Below are 21,282 nucleotides of genomic sequence, written 5' to 3'. Positions count from 1 at the left end.
TACCCATAAAAAAGAAATGTATGCGTGTGTGGTCTCTGTTGGGATGAACATTCAAATGCTAAAAAAAAATTACTGCTGTAAGTGGTTTTTATTTTCTCACTTGTGATTTATCGTATTTTGTTTAAAGCATGATTTGTATAACGAGAGGAAAATACACAATCATCCCATGGTATCCATGGGGATTGGTTACAAGACTCCTGAGGATGCCAAAACCCATGGATGCTCAGGTCCCTTATATAAAACAGCATTTGCACATAACCTACACACACTCTCTGTACACTTTAAATGATCTCTAGATTTATAATGACCAATACAATGTAAAAGTCATGTAAATTGTTATTATACTGTTTTAAAATTTGTATTATTATTCTATGTTGTATTTTTTTTATTGTTTTTTTTTTCCCCCCAAATATCTTCCATCCATGGTTGGTTAACACCATGGATGTGAAATCTAAGACTATGGAGGGCCAATTGTATTTTAAAGATATGTTTGCAAATGCATCACTACACAAACCAAAGTAGAGTCTCCAAAAGCCCTACACCCTTGAAAAGCCATCAGGAGTTTGCCATACTCTTACTGGAGCCAGGCTCCCCTCTTCTCCATGCTCCAGTAGCTGATGTCCTTTCTAGCACCTTCTGGTGGTCATTTTGGGCCTTCACAGCCCAGAGCCTGAGGCTCTGCTTAAAACACTCTTAATTAAAGAAAACTTGGCAACAGACTTTTGTACTAGGCTTAGCCCAATTAGCCTGGGCCTGTCTTCCAAGGTCATCTACAGTGCTGAATGCAACGTCTCCTTGCTGCTCAAATAAACTTGTCCCTCTGCCTCTGACATTCAACACTTAGGTTTGGTGCACTGGTCTAAAATTCTATTAGTATCCTGTGAATTTTTCCATTTCCCTTAATGTATCTGAGTTTAGTTTGGAAAGCAACTCCTAGACCAGGAGAGATTCAAGTTGAAGTAAAAGGAATTTTGATAGGCTAGGGAGAGGAAAGCAGGTTTGCATAGGTGCTGGGTGATTAGGAGTGGTGGACAGAAAGACCTAGAAGTGATTTATTCATTCATTTTTGAATTCAATAAATATATACTGAATCCTTCCCAGCACCAGGTACTGGGCTATACTCCAGGTATTCCAAAGTATGTAAGATGACACAGGCTTGTTCTTGGGGAATTCAAAGTCTGCATGTGACATGAAAAAACAGGATGTGGGAGAGTGCTATATTTTATTACATTTTTACTTTAGCCCTCATAGGATTGTTATATGTCAATAAGTGTAAAATGCCTAATAAAGAAGCTGGATAATAAATTACAAGTTAAAAAATCATTATTACTATAAATCTCGCCTGCAGAAGAGAAGAAGGGAATGGACATTTACTGAGCACTTATTCTGTAGCAGGCAGAAGTGCTAATGTTTTTACATTCATTGCCTTCTAGCTGAATGAAATGCAGCTGAACATTTTGTTGACTCTATTAATATGTCAAGAAAGGCAGACAGAAAAAAGCCTATCAGGCAGCAAAATCAAATCATCCACTGAAAGACTAAGAGAATTAAGTTCATGTTAAAGTCACTAGCACAGAGCCAGGCACACGGTAAGCACCTGGGGACCAAAGGAAAACCTAGAGACAGAGGATGACTAGGGCGTCTCAACCTTCCAGGGGCTTAGATAGCAAACAGAGTGTGCAAAATGGACAATAGCAGATAAATAAAATTATATTTGAGGCCTAATGTGAGTAGAAGTACAGGCTGTGATGCTCACCTATGGAGTCAGGGACTAACCATCTTCCTTGAGGGAAATGTTGCATTTTCAGGTCATTATGACATTGAAGGGAAGGAAGGCCTAAGATGGATGGTATCACAGCTTTGTTCAAAATAACTTTCTATGATGATGGACATGTGATATATCTGTGCCATTGAATAAGACAGTAACCACTAGCTATTGAGTACTTGAAATGCTCTTGAAAATAAAAAAGAAAATTTATTTAAGTCAAAGCTAGTTCCCCAAGTTAGTGGCTACTGAAGTAACATAGCCCAGGTATAGAGAAAACAGAGTTTCCTTTCTCACTGGGGCCCAGAGGCGGTTGAGAGGCCTGGACTCTGGCTGGGAGAGATCTGGTAAAGGGGTTCCCACTTGGGGGAAATGAGATAGACCCTGCAACGCAATCGTCTCTGGTGGCTCAGGAGGGGTCACCAGATGAACTCCAAGGAAGGGGGCACAGCCTGAGGTCTTTGGGGACACTGTTACAGAGGACCTATCCTTCAGCTTTGCCTTTCTGCTTTCAACTCTTTTCATCAGTTCCTGAGTTTTTAGAAAAGTCCTGTTCAGCATTATAGCCTAGATGTAGTTATGCTTTGGGGACTTACAGGAGAAAGTATTACAGGAGAAAGATTGTATTATATGGTTTGGCACCTTGGTGCCTGAACAAATTGGTAGAGTAGGGACTAATAAAGTACTAAGCATTCTCACATTAGTAATAAGTACTAATGGCAGAGTAGGTAACTCAAGTCTGAACCTTCAGGTCCAGCTCATAGTATGCTCTATAAATATTGCAAAATTGGATTGAATTTAGAAAAGAAATTCCCAGATAATGCTCATCCATGGATACTGTTTTGCTCATGCATGTGCTAAGCCATGTTGGCCTCAGGTTTGGACAGAACATAAGTCTTTTTTTAAAAAAAAATTTCAACTTTTATATTCAGGAGGTATATGTGCAGGTTTGTTACATAGGTGTATTGCATGACACTGAAGTTTGGTGTACAAAAGATCTCATCACCTAGGTTGTGAGCATAGTACCCAATAGGTAGTTTTTCAACTCCCCCACAACAGTAGTCCCCAGTTTCTATGGTTGTCATCTTTATGTCCATGAGTACCCCACATTTAGCTCCCACTAATAAATGAGAACATGTGGTACTTGGTTTTCTGTTCCTGCATTAATGTGCTTAGGATAATGGCCTCCAGCTGCACCCATGTTGCTGCAAAAAACATGACTTTGTTCCTTTTTCACGGCTGTGTGGTACTCCATAGTGTATATGTACCACATTTTCTTTATCTAGCCACTGTTGATGGGCACCTAGGTTGATTCTGTGACTTTGCTATCATAAATAGTGCTTCAATGAGCATGTGGATATGTGTCTTTTTGGTAGGACAATTTATTTTCTTCTGAATACATATCCAGTAATGGGATTGCTGGGTTGAGTGGTAGTTTGGTTTAAGTTCTTTGAGAAATCTCCAAACTACTTTCCAATTTGTGGCTGAACTAATTTACATTCCTACCAACAGTGTCTAAGTGCAGAAGAGAAGTCTAATACTTTTATTTTTCCACCAAACAGGCTTAGTAGTTCAAGTATCTAAAAACATTGCTCTCATTTTATCCAAACATTAAAATATCTTAAATAAAGTAACCTTTTATATGATTTAGTAGGATTCTGAATGTGGTCCAATACCTACCAAAACCTTGTATAAAATACCCAATATTTGAAAAAGGTAGTCCAATGGACATGTTAACCAGTCATTGATCTGTGCCATACATGTCAAGTTCTTTCCTACACAACTAGAACATCATAAAGCTAAGTAGCTGGGCCACAGTCTCTCAGCTTCTCTGGGCAAGGTGCCTTCACAGATGGAGATAGAGCAGTCAAAGGCAGTAGGAAGTAGAATTGAGCCTTTTGAAGTATAGTAATTAAAGATATTGCTATAACTATATAATTCTCTGTTCTTAAGGATTCATATGATAAAAATAATGTTTGAGTTATTTCACACAAAAATTGTCTCTATAGGTAACTATAAGATTTCAGTTGTCAAAAATGAAAACTCTATTATCTATGCTTCCCTTTCCACTATATATATATCAAAGCTTTTAAGGCCTATATTTATTTTCCATTGTATTTACTGGCTCATTCCTGCTGCTTGGTAACATTTACTTTTTTGGTCCCCTCCTTCACATCTGTATATTTTAATCTGTAAACCACCCGAAATCTTTTTGGAAACAAGTGAGATGTAGAATCCAAACACATAAATCCCCAATCCTTTCACAGATCAAAACAAAAAGTGCTAAATGGCAAGACTAATAGAAGAATGCTTTATTCAATTATCTTCTCAAAATGGGAAGTTGAATAATAATTTACAAGAGAAAGGCCAATGACAAGAGTGAAGATTAGATTAGGTGGTCCATTATATTTGATGAAAAAATTCAGCCAGCAAAGTATTAATCTATCTTCTTCAATCAATAAAGGGAACTTTGCAGGCATCCACATAATATAATTTGGCCTTTTGTTACTCTAGTGCACAAATGCTCCTTACTGGAATGACAATCAGTAGTAGCTCTGGTATGTTTTAGTTACATTCTCTTTCCCAAGAGAGCTAGAATGATTTGCAAAGAGAGCAAGGGTCATGCATAAATTCAGACAGTGTCAGTGCCATCTCAGCAGACTCAGTTCAAAGAATGAAGAATGCTGACGCTGCATTGCAGCATTCAGCAGCTACTGCATTAACTCCCTGCAGCAGACCCATGTGCCTGAATAGATCTCCAAGGATAATCCAAAAGGAAATACTGACGATGTCAGACAGCATATCTTACATAAACATAGTAAAGTTACAATGCAAAAGTCAAAATTGACATCATAATAAAAATTGAAGGAAAGGTGTTATTAAAACAGTTAAGTATGCTATAAATCAGTTACCAGAACTGCTACTCAGGGGTATACATTCACCACTGACTGGGACCTGCTTTACTGCTGCATAAATTAGTTGGCACTACAAACGAACAGAGAAAGCAATTCCTTCCATGGTGTACTCCCTTCAATCACATCGCGTTTGTTTCTGCCTATTATCGGCTTTGGAAATGAACATCTATTGCATGCAGGAAATGATTCCAGAAGGGTTGTCATACTTGCTCTTCCCCAGCTCTCTTTGCTAGCAGGTGGTCACTCTCTGGGACATTCCCTCAGTCTACGGTGCTATAAAGAACTGCAAGACTTTATCTGCCGTACTTCTTTCTTCACTGATTTAAATTTTCCACTCCCTACTGTATTTTGTCACAGGCAGAAAACAGAAATCGCAGCCCCCCAAGACAAAGGGTGCTGGTGTTCTTTAATCTACTTCTAACTACCTCGTCCATACCTCTCTCCAAACCTGGCTCTGAAGCATATGATTTATGGTTACAATTTGCAGCCAATTCTCAGCAAATGAGGCTTAATGATGCTCCCTTTATTGCTCTGACTGGATACAATTTGATCCTGTCTGCATTCAGGGGCATCTTACTTTCACCTGCTATTTCTATTACCTTCCTGAGAGAACTATGACCTAGAAAGACCCCATGGAAGCTGGGAAGGGAGAAGCCCCTGAACTATGAAAGTGGAGATGCTAGATTATTATATAATAAAATTGCTACAGATTTGGAACCTAAAATGGATTGCTTGAGGCAGCTGGCAGTTGCCTCAGTTTAAGCTCTTTATAAAGAGTTCTCAGGTACCCTAAAGCCAGTCATTAATCACCCACTGCAGAGAGAAGCATAGCTCGTTGGGGAATATGCAACAGCCCAAGCCTCCTATTAAATAAAATCAAATTCCACCACAGCCTTCAGCTCAGAATGCTATTAGACCTCATTAATTAGGAAAGGCTGGGGAAAATGCATTTCTAGATCAGTGAAAAGTCTGAATTTTAACATATTTTAAACAAAAGCACAGTGTAAGTATTTTAAATCATATATGGTAACTCAGGGAGGTTAACAACATGGGTCTGATGTCTCCACTGATTTTTAATCAATAAATAAGCATCTTTTGTAATTACCACAGTCATTGTTTTAATGCAAATGAACACTTTAGAATCACTTGAAAAAGTCTGAAAATACTGTAATATGTCCTCTTAAATTGCTTAAACATTTCTCTAATCCTCTTGTTTTCAGCAACATCAGGAATTTTCTGAACAAAGGCACAAAGACAAACTTCAAACACTACCCTGACATAAATTTTCTAAATGTCCTATTTAGAAGATGTCACTTAATGAGGTTTTTATTATGCTGTGAATTACAGAAATAAAACCAGAAGAATGCATCTTGAAATGAACTTCAGCTTCAACATTGACACACCCTATTTATACTTGACTTAAAGAAGGGCTTAACTTTGTCCTTCAAAGTGTCAACCTAGGACTTGGATCTGCCACATCAAGGATGTAGTTAATGCAGTAAGAAAAATTGTGAATAACATTGACTGATGCTCTCCAGTCATTTAAACGGATGAAGGCTTTCAGTAAGCCCATGACAACAGGGTAGGAATCAGCGTTTCTATTAGTACAATCTCAGCCTTTATTAATTTTTATAGAACTAATGAATTACAAGAGGAAAAGTAAAATAAACCCCTTTAAGTTACCTAGGGGAGAGAATAGTGGTTAAGAGCTTTGGGGCTCAAATCCTGCCTCTTCCAACCTGCTAGCACTGTGATCCTAAAGCAGCTACTTCTTATCTCTAAGCCTAGGTTTCTTCTAATGTAAAATAAGGATAAATTATAACTTTCCTTATATTAGTATATGTGAGATAAAATGCATAGCCTGGCATCTTACAGTCAGGAACGGCTTCAGAAATGATCTTATTTTCACTCCCGATGCAACTACCACTGTACTGCTGGTGCTGGCATTATACACTATCTCCCTATCTCGTCTAGCTCCATTTCTCTTCTAAGAAGTGAAGCTTCAGCAAAAAATAAGACTTCAAATGCTACGTTCAAAATAACAGTGCTGCTTGATATAGTGTAGATGTATGTCCCCACCCAAATCTCATGTTGAAACATAGTGCCCCATGTTGGAGGTGCAGCCTGGTGGGAGGTGACTGGATCATGGGGAAGGACTTCTCATGAATGGTTTAGCACCGTATGCTTGGTGCTGGCCCCGTGATAGTGAAGAAGTTCTCATGAGACCTGGTCATTTAAAAGTGTGTAGCACTAGTCTTCTTGCTCTCTTGCTCCTGCTCTGGCCATGTGATGGGACTGCCCCTGCTTTGCCTCCTGTCGTCATTCTTAAGTTTCCTGAAGCCTCCCCATGAACTGAGCTGATGCCAGTATCATGCTTCCTGTACAGCCCACAGAACCAGGAGCGAACTGAATCTCTATTCTTTATAAATTACCCAATCTCAGATACTTCTTTATAGCAATGTGAAAACAGACTAATACACTACTACCGCTGCTGTTAGTGATGATACTACGTCAGGCACTGGCTGAGTGATTTACATATGCCATCTTTTTCAATTTTCACAGTGACTCAGTGAGGGAGAGGATGATATTTTATAACTGTTTATTTAATTTCATAATTCATATTATTTCATCTTATAAATGAGGAAACTGATAGACGCAGGGAAAAAAGTGAAAGCCAAAATTTGAACCCAAGGAGTCTCAGTCAGAGTCTAGGCTTTCAGCCACTACTTCATCCTGCCTCCAGCTTCACTTGTACTTCTGACAGTGTTTCTGATGGTAGCTGAACACCAGTTTTTAAATTGAGGGCAGTGCTACCCTATTTGGATGTACAACCTGCTGTGCAGTGGGCCACATGACATTGTAATCCCTTTCTTCAATGGATATGAGCTTATTCAGGTTACATAACCTTGTTACTCATTACAAAAGTTTGTAGGGGACAGAAGATAAAGGCAAAAGATGGTCTCATTATTTGGGTTCTGTAGTTTAGGCCTCACCCAGATATTCCAGAACATTCCCATTGTAAGGTCAAGACTCTGATCTCTAGAGCACTGAGTGCCATCTGACCAATTTCTAAGAGTTTCAGAAATTTTAACTTAGGGAACCATTTGTTGTCCCCAGCCATGATTCCTTGAATCACATCTTTTATATATGTATTTATATATTTATTTATTATCCATTCCAGCTAGCATTCCTGATCTTGGTTTACCTCTCCTGCTAGGAAACAGGCACACCTACATAAAAGCAAGAACATACACTAGGATGAGTAGAAATCAGAGCCTTCACTGACTGGAAGGACTCTTGGAGGCAATCTGTCCCAACCTTCTCATGTTAGGGAAAGAGAGTATCAAATCATTTCAAATGCTTTAAAGGCATTATACATTGCTGTGCTCTTACCCTTGCGGTGAAGTCCACAGCAGCCGCTCGGTTTAACAGCAATGTGGCTACATTGATATTTCCATAGTGAGCAGCTATGTGGAGCGGAGTGAAGCCACTCTGTAAAGAAAACATAGCAGACGTTCAATTGATTCCTGCCAGCCCCCTGCCTGACAGGCAAATATCATAACCCTACCCAAATAAAAATGAGGAAGCAAAATATGCTGAGGTCTATGTTCCATTCTGTACTAGGTTTCGATCAGTGCCAATTGCTCACAGGGTTTCTAATAAACCCCAAACATACAGGCAGAAGAATAGCCAGGGAGGAACCAAGGGCGGAGACTGAGCAATTTTAGTAATCCAATAACAGAACTATATAAAAGCCAACATTTCAAGAAATTAAGATAGAGATGAGAAAAATCTTTATAGGCGATAGCTTGATTAGTGCCACTGTTTTATTACTGATGATAGAATTGTGCATTGAAACTCAAAATTCAGTTAGTTTATATATTTGATATAGATTCAAATTAACCAACAGTAAATGCCAATTTTAATGACAAAAGCAATTTTGGGGGGAAGAGGTACTACCACAAAATTTGTTTTATATAATGGGCAACTGTATTCCATGAAGAATCCACAAATTAAACTCTTTGTTAGCCAATGCCTATTCAATAACACATTTTTGGATTGTTTATACTAAGGTCATTTTACTTCCTTAAAAAATGCTAAAACATGCAGCAATTCACTTAGTCCCCAAAGATTGAAACCTTATAGGAACTAGATGCATTTCTAATTTGTTAGCAAGCTTCTTAGCCATGCTAGCTATCTCACTGAGTCTTGTAGAAGGGTGGGTCATATTGACGCCATTCTGAAATACCTTTCCTTTTGCTGACACCACAGAGGGTAAGTGTCATGCACAACCCTAAAAAACGAGTCCTGGATGAGTAGAATGACAGGGTTGTCTGCAGCTTTAGATATAGCTGATAAACATCTAAAGTATCCAACTCTTCATCTCACACAGCTCTATTGCAATAACCTTAAGAGTCAAGGATTCCTCATTCTTCTCTTTCAAACACCAGGTTCAGCTGCAGAAAGCCCTGGTAATCAAACTACTGCTATCTTATCTGGCACATGCTCCTTTGGGGAGAGGAGGGATTGGGGATAAAGCAGGTATCTAGCCTACAGAAGGCGATGCAAAGAAGAAGGGAGAGACATGAGGCAGCAGCACTAAGTCATGGGAAAATGATGATGCAGATATAGACTACACGTATATGCATATATATATATACCTCTGTTGTTCTATTCACCACCATCTAGGTTAACACATTTGGAAGCAAAGAGGAGGAAAAAATGAACGGTTAGTTCACTATTGGTGATATGGATTGCAGAAAGCTCATGACAGCTAAGTAATGAGGATGGAAGCTCTGATGAAAGCACAATAGGCACAGAAAGAAAGCTAGACTGAATGATGGGCTATGCAACGGCCTAGTCCAAATGCCACATTTCCGTCACAGAGACTTTCAGGTACCACATGTCAAGACGATGGGAATTTTTGGCTGCGGCTCTCTTGCTGCTGGCATGCTCTCCGCAGCTGATCTACACTCAGTGCCTGGCCTGTCATCTTGGATATCAACCAGAGGTCTGTGTACACTGTCTTTAGCATTTTGTAATTTTTCACCCTGATGTTTGAGCTGAAGTGTTGAATATATTCCAAAACTATATTCAAAGGAAGGAAATCATCACTGCATAGAAATTGACTTCTTTCAAGGTGGCCTCCCTTTTAGCACGCATAGGGCCACATCCCCCTCATCCCCCAGCTTCTCATGTGAAGGGAGGCTGTGCCTTCAGTGGCTAGCTCAGACACATATTTTTCTTCCCTTCACTGAAATTAAAGGCATGGCATAAGCTTGCCAAGAGGGAGACCGCGTGCTCTTAAGGGTTGCATATCTAACACTGGAGAGTTGCATGACAGGCCCGTGTCCCTCGTGCCTCACCTTTGATTCCACATCCGCATTGTTGTCATTCTGCAGCAGCAGGGCGGCGGCTTTCGTGTCATCTTTTCGGGCCGCAATATGAAGAGCTGGGAGACGCACTTTTCCTTTGGTGTCATTCTCTAGCAGGAGCGAAACAACTTGATCGTGACCTTGTTGCAAAGCCACTGCCAATGGTGTGAAGCCATCCTGCAAATAAATGGATGGGTCAAGATTGGCTCCAATGAATATTTTCTTTTTTATTAAATAACAAATAAGAAGGCAACCAAGTGACCAAGCATCAATTTTTGTTTGGGGTTATTAAAACTAACAACATATTCGAATGGACAGAAAAGTGAAAATATATTTTCAAAAAATATTTATCTATACAACCAAAGTAAAAAACACTAAGAAATTTGTAATAGGTTCATGGGTTTTGGGTTTTCCATTAAAAAGTAATATACATTAATTAGGAAAATTTTGAAAATGTACAAAAATACTACATATAAAAAGTTGCCATAATAGCAATATCCATAAAATAATCTCAGGGCTGGGTGCGGTGGTTCACGCCTGTAATCCCAGCACTTTGGGAGGCAGAGGCGGGCGGATCGCTGGAGTTCAGGAGTTCAAGACCAGCCTGACCAACATGGTGAAACCCCGTCTCTAATAAAAATACAAAAATTGGCCAGGCATGGTGGAGGCCTGTAGTCCCAGCTATTTGAGAAGCTGAGGCAGGAGAATAGCTTGACGCCTGGAGGTTGCAGTGAGCCGGGACCATAGCATTGCACTCCAACCTGGGTGACAGAGCAAGAAAGAAAAGAAAAGAAAAGAAAAGAAAAGAAAGTGAGAAAGGGGAGGGGAGAGAGAGAGAGAGAGGAAGGAAGGAAGGAAGGAAGGAAGGAAGGAAGGAAGGAAGGAAGGAAGGATCAATNAGGAAGGAAGGAAGGAAGGAAGGAAGGAAGGAAGGAAGGAAGGAAGGAAGGAAGGAGGGAAGAAAAGAAGGAAGGAAGGAAGGAAGGAGGGAAGAAAGAGAAAGACAGCAAGCAAGCAGGCAAGCAAGCTCAGTCTAAATCCAGGCAAAATTTTCAAAGGAGCTCATTTAAATAAGATGTAAAAATTTCCACGGATTTTTAAAAACTGAGATATACGTCTGTCTGGCTCATTACTGTGCCGTGTTGCCTCGCATACTCCTGCTCTGTCAGGATATGTGAATTCATGAACTGTACTCATGGTTGCTTTACAAAAGGTCTATAGAGACTAAGGTCTCTAGAGTTAAGAGAAAGACTCTTGGCTTCTGTGACCAATGAAAGAAGACAACACAAAGATCATGCAAAACATGACTCTTTTTATTTATTCTGGTTATTGTCTTTTTTCTTTTTTAATTTTATTTTAAATTAAAAATTATAATTATAAATATGTATAGGGGTACAAAATGATATTATGATTTATGAATATAATCTGGAATGATCAAATCCAGCTAATTAACATCTTCATCACCACAAATACTTATTTTTTTGTGGTGAGAACATTTGAACTTTATTCGCTCAGCAATTTTGATATGTACAATACATTATTACTAACTCTGTTAACCAAGTTGTGCAACAGATTTCAAAAAAAGCAAAATAAAAACAAAAACTTATTCCTCTTCATTGACCATTACCTCCTATCTCCCCATTACTACCAGTTCCTAGCCTCTGGTAACCACCATGTTCCTCTGTGCTTCTATGAATTTGATTAAAACATGGCTTTAGAATAAATTCAGATATAAGTGCACACACACATACTCTATACATTTTGAATCTTCCGTTTGTGTTACCCTGGGACTTGATAAAGGGGACACAGCTACAGATTTCACTGCAGTTAATTAATGTGTGGATTACCTGGAGTTGCTGAATGTAGAGAAAACAGCACAGAGTAGAAAATCCTAGGACTGGCTCGCAAATTGTTAATTCTGCAATGGTTTCATTATTATATACTCAAAAGGGCATTACTTTTTTTAACAAGAGAACTGGCATGCAAGTGACTTATTATTTTATTTGGATCATGGTATTTATTTCTGTAGTCCTGTGGTATAGAAAAGCATTTGGAAAACACATAGGAGCACATATGCACCTAGGTCTTCCTAAAACATCCCTTTCAACATTCCTTCCCTTGCTAGCATATAGAGAAAGGCTCTCCTAATTCATTTGATTGAATGCAAAGCAGCATACTTATATCCAAGATGTGAAAAACATTGACCTAAAGCTCTTAAGGGACCTTATTGCTCAGTATTGGCCCCTATAAAATCCTTTCGGCCAGTGTCTGTACTGATTCTGGACATACAGACTTAATTCTCCTCTGATACCTGTACTCATGCTATTTCCCCCACCCTGGAATGCCCTCTTCTTTTCTCTATGTATACAAATCCCATCTACCCTCCATGCTTCAAGATCTGGCTTAAGTGCCACCTGTTTCTTTTAACTTTACTACCCAAAACAGCAGGAAAACGGAAAACAATAACATAACCAAATCAACTGGAAGGTTATTCCCTGAAGCCTTAAGAAAGACAGCAAACAGGGAAAGACTGGATACGTCCAAGACGTCACCAAAATGATATCATAGGTTTATACCTAAAGACAGGAATTTTAGGATATAATAAGAAAAGTAGTCTACATGTCTATGTAAATAAACACTTTCATTTTCAAAAAGATAGATACACATATCTAATATGTACATATGCAAGCAATCGGGTAAAATGTTATCTCTAGAGGAAATTAACAGAGACTTCTTGCTTTTTATTGTACTTTCTCATTTATGTAATGTATTACTTTTGCAAAAAAAATGCATTGTTTAAATGAGAGTATGGCAAAAGGAAAATTGTGTTTTAAGGTTTAATTTTGCATCTCACTCAAAAAACCAGAATAAAACCTAAGGGGTAAAAATGACAGTCCACTTCTGTTCTGAATCCAAACAAAATGCCTACATTTCCGCTGATGTGAATTTTAAAATTCACAGGACCTATACATAAAGGAAACTACTTTGTACCAGAAAATAAACTGCAACTGAGCCGATTAGCAGTGACAAGAATATGTTTCCTGCATAAGCCAATTAAAGACACAAAGATACCAGCTCTAAGGTGTTAATAGCTAAAATTAGCAGCTCCAGATTTTATTTCAAAACCAAGTTTAAATGGTGTGCTTTGCTTTGTGCAGTTATCCTTAAGAGAAAAATGAGCAGAAAGGAAATGTGATAGAGGCTACTGGTAAAAAGGTCCATCCCCTGATTGCTCAAGGATATCCAGTACCTTGTGAAGTATCTGAAACATAATAGGTGCTTAATAATTACTCATGGAATAAATGAACAAACAAGTATATGGCATGCTTCAGAATGGTAATTAGCAAAAGGAAGGTATATATAAATATGTGTGTATATATATATGTGTGTATATATATATGTAAAAGATATGAGATGCAGTACACAGTAATATAAAAACGTTTTAAAAACCACAATTATACAGAAATCTTGCTACATATATACATATATACAAGATTTGAAGTGTGCCAGGCTTACTGAAAAAAATACATTTGAAAGAATTTGGCAATATCCCACCATGTAGTGAATTAAAGATTCTATTAAAAACTTGCTATTTAAAGGATTCTTAAATTACCCCCTACTGTTTGTTCTGTAAATACAGACTTCTCTATAAATGACACCAATATTATTGCTAATGAGAGAACAATACAGTAATTAGAATATCATTTGAATAAAATGTCTTATTTCCTGTTGTTGTTCTTATTCTCCAATACCAATAATCCAAAAGAAGAGAAAAAATTCAAAGGTTCAAACATCTCTAGGTAATTAGATGTTGTTTATACAGCAATATAACAGCAACCTCCCTGAAGACATGAACGTGACTTATTAGACACAATGTTTGTTCTTGCCCTTAAAACTACAAACATAACATGAAATTAAATCAATGTAAAGGCATAAAGACTTTTAAAATATATATCCTTTGCCAAAAGACTGAAGTAGTGATTTGAAGACCTCACGTACTATTTTTCTTCAAGTTAGCTGTAGGGCTTCTTTTTGGGCCTTGAAAACTTCAAAAAGTACTGGAGAGCTCTGAGAGTTACTGGTCATTGGTTTACAATCTAATTCAAATCTATTAGCAGTAAATTGGGGTTATGTTTGCTTCTAAAGGAGAGATACTTAGTGATCTGCACATCACAGTGTAAAAAAGTGAGGTACTACACCATCTTCACGAAGAAAGCTATGGAATAACTCATTAGGTTATTTACCTTACTTAGTATTTCCATCCAAAAATGAGGATGGGTTTTCTCTTAGCCAAAAGTCTCTGCCTGTCTCTATTTCCCCTGTCCACTAGGACACCATGTGTGTATCGTACTGTGCTTAGAATAGCTACTCTTGAGTGTGAAGAGAGGCACCGTTCTCTGTCTAGCAAATGTTTATTCTGTTTTGTTTGTTTAGAGACAGGGTCTCACTGTTGCTCAGGCTGGAGTGTAGCGACTACTCACAGGTACAACCGCAGAGCACTATATCCTCAAACTTCTAGGCTCAAGTGCATCCTGTCTCTGCCTCCTGAGGGGCTGGGACTACAGGTGTGCGCCCTTGCACCCGGCTAAACCTTTGTTATTTTGATATCAACCAGTAGTTATTTCCTAACTAGCTTTAAGAGTACTATTAAAAAAAAATAGTGCATTCTCATGATAAAAATTCCCCAAAGTACTGATGGGTATAAAAAAAAAAAAAATGGGCATAAAAATCCCCAACAGTACTGACGGGTTCAAAGGCTCCCTCTGAATTCTCAGGGCAAACCACCGATAACAATCTACTATGGACATTTTCCTATATCAGTACATAGAGCTTTGTCTCATTTTTAACAGTGCTAACAGCATGTTATTCTATAAATATATGAACATTTATTAACAGGTTTCTTTTTTGTTTCTTTCAAAGTCTAATAGTTCTGAATAAACAGGATTCTTATTGTTGTAAATTTAGATTATTTCTGATTTTTTAAAATTGCCATTGCTAATTGTGTTGACAAACATCCTCGCATACTACTTTTGCATCCTAATGCAAATGTATCCATAATATATATTTATATATCTAATATTTCTATAATATAACTTTTTAGAAGTGGAACTGCTAAATAAAAAGGCTTGTAAATATTAGTATTTGATAGTTGCTGCCAAATGTTCTGTAAAGGTGTTGTAACCAACAATCAATTTCACCAGCATTGTAGGAAGTTCTGGTTTCCTCTCCCCATCAAATTTTTATTTTTAGTCTCATGGGCAAAAAGATTAGATCTTATTTTTTTATCTGATTAATAAATTAGTATTTCTTTGACTATAAATGAGGATGAGAATTTTTCATATATTTGTTTGCTTGTGTGAGCTATCTCTTAATTTATTTAGTGGTTTCCCTAGAAGGTATAGTCTCAAAAACTAAGTGAGATTAGATGCAGTTTCTGTATTGCCATCTTTTCTGTGCCACTTAGGAAGCACATCAGCATGCAAGCAAGAGTAGTGGTTTATAATAGGGATAACCCTGCATCTACCCTAATTCACTGTTTTGTTAGAAATAAAAATTACTCAAATGTTGATCCTCTATTATTAGCAATAGATTTCTGGTGACACGCTTAAGTGACTCCAGTCTTCCATCCAGATTAGTTTAAAAAATAAACAACATTACCTAAGACAGTACCAACGGCCTAAATCACTTTCTATTTTTAAATAATTCTTCTAGACTGCAAAGATTCCTTTTCTTCAAATACCACATCTATTTAATACTTAAAAATGTGTCATAGTTTTGGTTGGGCATGGTGGCTCACACCTGTAATCCCAGCACTTTGGGAGGCCGAGGCGGGTGGATCACAAGGTCAGGAGTTCAAGACCAGCCTGGCCAAGATGGTGAAACCTCATCTCTACTAAAAACACAAAAATTAGCTGGGTGTGGTGGCGGGCACCTGTAATCCCAGCTACAAGGGAGGTTGAGGCAGGATAATCGCTTGAACCCAGGAGACGGAGGTTGCAGTGAGCTGAGATCACACCATTGCACTCCAGCCAAAGCAACAGAGCAAGACTCCAAAAAAGTATAGTAGTTTTATTTATAAGTATGAATTAAGTCTCATTAGTTAACTTAACAAATGTATAAATTCAATCATTATAATTAGGTTAACTTAAATTTGGAGAAACAATGTAAAACTAATGTTTTATTGAAAAGACAGTTCCCATCAATTATTCCAAAACAATGATTGCCTTCGCCTATAAGGCAAAATTGTAAGAGTCAGAAAAGAATTCTCAAGCAAATATGTAAAATATTTAAATAATAGCATAATTATAGCATAGAATCGGGCATTTAAGAGCAGAAAGGGTATCTATGCAACAGAAGATTTTTAAAGATTAAAAGTAGACTTATAGTAGTGTATTTCATAAAACTTACGAACCCACACATTAATATAAAACATAAAACTTCAATTGAAATACTAGTAGGACAAATTCACAACTCCAGGTTTTCTTTTTTTTTTTTTTTTTTGAGACGGAGTCTCACTGTGTCTCCCAGGCTGGAGTGCAGTGGCGCGATCTCGGCTCACTGCAAGCTCCGCCCCCCGGGTTCACGCCATTCTCTCGCCTCAGCCTCCCAAGTAGCTGGGACTACAGGCGCCCGCTACCACGCCCGGCTATTTTTGTATTTTTAGTAGAGACGGGGTTTCACCATGTTAGCCAGGATAGTCTCGATCTCCTGACCTTGTGATCCACCCGCCTCGGCCTCCCAAAGTGCTGGGATTACAGGCTTGAGCCACCGCGCCCGGCCAACTCCAGGTTTTCAAAACGCCCTGTAAATATGTGAACTTACCCACAGGAACAAAACAGTGTCTTACCTCTGTGGCTAGGCTCTGACTTGCACCGTTGTCAAGAAGAAACTTGACAACTTCCAGGTGATTTTCCTGGGCTGCCATATACAATGGCGTGAAACCATTCTGAAAAATAAGAAAAACAAATGTTTGTCTGCAGCCTTCCAGAGACAATCTATTTTTCCATGATACTCATGATTTATGCTCCAAGAAGTGCTCACATACAATAACTTTAATGATACTTTCATATAGATATAAATATTTATTAGAAAACCCAAGCACCATAGCTTAAGCTAAATTCCTAATCTGTGTAATTCAAAATTATATTTCATAATTCATAATTTGGGTATAGATCATAGTTAATAGTTCATAGTTAATAGTCCAAGTATAATTGAAAGCAATTTACCCACTTTAAATAAATAAGTTCACTCGCTTAGTCATCAACCACTTACTGAGAGCCTACCATGAGCAAGTATTTTACTAGATGCTATGAGAATATGAAGAAAAACACATTTAGTCATTGTAGCTCCCAAGCATCAATTTTCTGTTTTAAATAAACATGTAGTATTTTCACACAAAAGTAAGCATCTGAACTAGTTGAAACTAGTTCAGGGAAGAATTTATATTAATCTCAAATAGCTTCAAAGTTACCACAGATGTGATCTTTTAGAGCAAAACAGAAATGCCAATTTGCTTAATGGTATGATTCAATCTAATTCATAGTCTGTTTTTTGTAGGTCTCCTTCCTTTGTATTTTTTGTCAAGGTAGTTTTATGTTCAGAATACATATATCCACGCATATTATACATACATACATATGCACATATATTTAGTTTGTGTGTGTGTGCCTCTCTGAAATATGCATCAATGCTCAAAGAATTTGGATTTAAGCAAATTAATATACATACTTCATCTTAAGTTTCTTATTAAAAATATGTTGCATATACATTTGTTCTCTAGAAGAATGTATTTCATATCTATGAAATCCTATACTATTTTAAAATCTTATTGCAAGATATAAGCATCAATTTTCAAACTATAATAAATTGTTTTATTATTATTATTTTGAGACAGGGTCTCGCTTCATTGCTCTGTGTCAAAACAATAATAAAAAACCAAAAACAATGGAGTGCAGTGGTGCCATCACAGTTCACTGCAGCCTTAATCTCCTGGGCTCAAATGATCCTTCTGCCTCAGCTTCCCAAGCAGCTGGGGCTACAGGCATACACTGCCACACCTGGCTAATTTATTTTTATTTTTTTATAGAGACTGGGTCTCCCTGCGTCACCCAGTATGGTCTTGAACTCCTGGGCTCAAGCCATCTGCCTGCCTTGGACTCCCAAAGTGCTCGATTACAGGTGTGAGCCACCGCACCCAGCCAGTAAATTCTTTTTGAATATACTTTTCAGAATGCAGTTCTATTTAACTGAATGTCCTAAACATTTTATTGTATACATTATGCAATTTCAAAGAATAAAAGTAAATATATTCTAAATGACAATGTTACCAAATATTCAACCTTTTGTGATTCAAAAGGTTCAGGTTCATTATTATAAATATCAACTACTATACAATTACTTTGCTTATCCATAAGTTCAGCCTCTGGTAAACACACTGCTTTTGGCTTATAACTGAGAGTTAGAAAGTAAGTTAAAAAGATCCTTCAGCAGATAAATATGATGCCACATAACAAATCCACCATGGCTATGTACTTATCAGAGAGTTCGTCTATTCTACTTCCTCTATTTGGCACAGAATTGTAACAAGTTAGATGATCTAGTTGCCAAGCTCAAGATTAGAAACACAAAATTAGAGGCAGTGATATGCAACATCACATTCAATCTTCTTCCTTTTAAATTGTCTACCTGATAATATCTCTGGAGTCTGTTGTTACTCTGTTTTATCGTGAAAGATTCTACCACATTTAAACATGAAGCATGGAGTACTTGGAACACTGTGGGGGGTGTGTGTGTGTGTGTGTGTGTGTGTGCGCGCGCGCGCGCGTGTGCGCGCACGCCCATAGGTCCGTGTGTCTTTCATCTTTGTCCCTCCCCCCAGCGCTATGACGCTATGAGTGAAACTGAAAGGGAGTTGAGGATTACTCTCATCATATTGCTATTTTCTCATTTTCTAATTGGACTAAAATGAAAGATCATTACATCCTTAGTTAATTTAAATATTCTTTAAGCAACAAAACAAAAATGAAAATAAAAGAAAGTCAAAACCAGTATGGCTTTTTCTCATAGCTAAACTAAGTGTCGATCTTCCCTCATCAAGTGCACTCTCTGAAAGCCGAAACTTCCAGAGGGCTGGTTCAGAGTTTTAGAAGTTTTGTTTTTTGTTTTTGCTTTTGAGACGGTGTCTCGCTCTGTCGCCCAGGCTGGAGTGCAGTAGTGAAATCTTGGCACACTGCAACCTCCACCTAACAGGTTCAAGAGACTCTCCTGCCTCAGCCTCCCGAGTAGCTGGGACCACAGGTGCCCACCACGACACCCAGCTAATTTTTGTATTTTTAGTAGAGGTGGGGTTTCAACATGTTGGCCAGGATGGCCTTGATCTCCTGACCTCATGATCCGCCTGCCTCGGCCTCACAAAGTGTTGGGATTACAGGCGTGAGCCACCACACCCAGCCTTGTTTTTTTTTTTTATTCCAAAATAAGCATTTTTCTGTCAGACATGAATATCAACAAGATATTTATGTCAAGACAAGTAACGCCAGTTCATTCTCAACTTCAAGATAGAGGTCTGCTGTGGTCCAAGATTGCCTAAGAAACACTAGTCTATCCACACATGTCTGGCTCTAGTGAGTGTTCACTGTTCTCACAGTTTCTTTCCAGAACCAACCATTTCAGGATCCATGAAGAAAGCCCAGACTCAGGCACTGGGTTTTAAGGTAATGCTTTCTTACAGACCTGGAACTTCTCGAGAATTATTCTTAAGAGGCACGACTCTGAAATCATTCCACATGCCCTGCTTTACAATGACAGAAACTGAGATGCACAGAATTAGGATTACTTAGAAATATTTGTAGACAAGAGTCACAGCAAGATGCAGCCCTGTAATTAATTGTTTTCCTTCTCCACAATAGCCTTCCACCTTCTTTTTGAGTGCTTGCCATCCTAAGATTATTACCTGAAAGTTGGTCATTTTCTGAATGGTTACATACTTGCTTGTTTTTTGATTTTAAAAATATTTTTTATTGATACATAATTTGCATATCATAAAGCTCACCTTTTTAAAGTGTACAATTTAGTGGCTTTAAGTATATTCATAAAATTGGGCAACCCTTCCCACTATCTAATTCTAGAATATTTTCATCACCCCAAAAAGAAGCCCTACATGCCTTAGTAATCACTCCCCATTTCCCCCTAGTAACCACTAATGCACTTTCTGCCTCTACAGTTTTGCCTATTCTGGATATTCTACATACACAGAATCATACAATATCTGTCCTTGAATGGTCTGATACTATTCCTTTCATTTTTTAAGAGATAGTGATATGGTTTGGCTGTATCCCTACCCAAATCTCACCTTGAATTGTAATAATCCCCAGGTATCAAGGGTAGGGCCAGGTGGTGATAATCATGGAGGCAGTTTCCCCCATACTGTTCTTGTGGTAGTGAATAAGTCTCATGAGATCTGATGGTTTTATCAATAGGAGTTTCCCTGAACAAGCTCTCTTGCCTGCCACCATGTAAAACGTGACTTTGCTCCTTATTTGCTTTCCACCATGATTGTGAGGCCTTCCCAGCCATGTGGAAGTATGAGTCAATTAAACCTCTTTCCTTTATAAATTACCCAGTCTCGGGTATGTCTTTATTAGCAGCATGAGAACAGACTAATACAGATAGGGCCTTGCTCATATTGCCCACCCTGTTGTGTAGTGGTGTGATTATACCTCACTGCAGCCTTAATGTGGGCTCAAGTGATCCTCCACCCTTAGCTTCCTGAGTAACTAGGACTATGGGAATGCACTACCATGTCTGGCTTTTTCATTTTTATTTTTGTGGAGATAGGGTCTCACTATATTGCTGAGGCTAGTCTCAAACTCTGGCCTCAAGTGATCCTCCTGCTTTGGCCTCTCAAAGTGCTAAAATCGCAGGCATGAACACTGTGCTTGGCCTTCTTATGCTATTTCTGCTATTTATATTGATAAAATGTTTTTGGTGAGTGTTTCATGGTGGAAATTTCAATTTTATAGTAGTCATTTGTAGTGCATGGGTGTTTGTTTCATTTTGCTTTAGTTTTGGTCATCAGTGCCCACACACCTGTTTCCCTTTCAGGACAATGTCACCCCTATTTTCTTTCAGAGAATTACCTATTCCCCATTATGCAGGTAGGACTTGTCCTGGAATGGACTGAGACAAAGACGCTTGCCCTTCATTAATCACAGGGTAGACACACAGG

At 38.2% G+C, this 21,282-nt stretch overlaps 1 protein-coding gene across 5 annotated transcripts in view; it reads right to left on the bottom strand.

Annotated features, from left to right (window-relative positions):
• The window catches only part of ANK3 (ankyrin 3), a 707,282-nt gene that overhangs the window by 228,177 nt on the left and 457,823 nt on the right, over positions 1-21,282 (bottom strand). For all 5 annotated transcript variants that reach the window (XM_025395913.1, XM_025395911.1, XM_025395909.1 and 2 more), the window contains 3 exons: positions 16,903-17,001; positions 10,047-10,232; positions 8,074-8,172 (listed from right to left, as the gene is read on the bottom strand). In XM_025395913.1, coding sequence (XP_025251698.1) covers positions 8,074-8,172; positions 10,047-10,232; positions 16,903-17,001 — 384 coding nt within the window. The remainder of the gene's footprint in view (positions 1-8,073; positions 8,173-10,046; positions 10,233-16,902; positions 17,002-21,282) is intronic.

Source organism: Theropithecus gelada, chromosome 9 (genome assembly GCF_003255815.1).
Source record: "Theropithecus gelada isolate Dixy chromosome 9, Tgel_1.0, whole genome shotgun sequence".
NCBI classification, from domain to species: Eukaryota; Metazoa; Chordata; class Mammalia; order Primates; family Cercopithecidae; genus Theropithecus; species Theropithecus gelada.
Note: the sequence above shows the minus strand (reverse complement) of the source record. Positions and strands in the feature narration are given on the sequence as shown.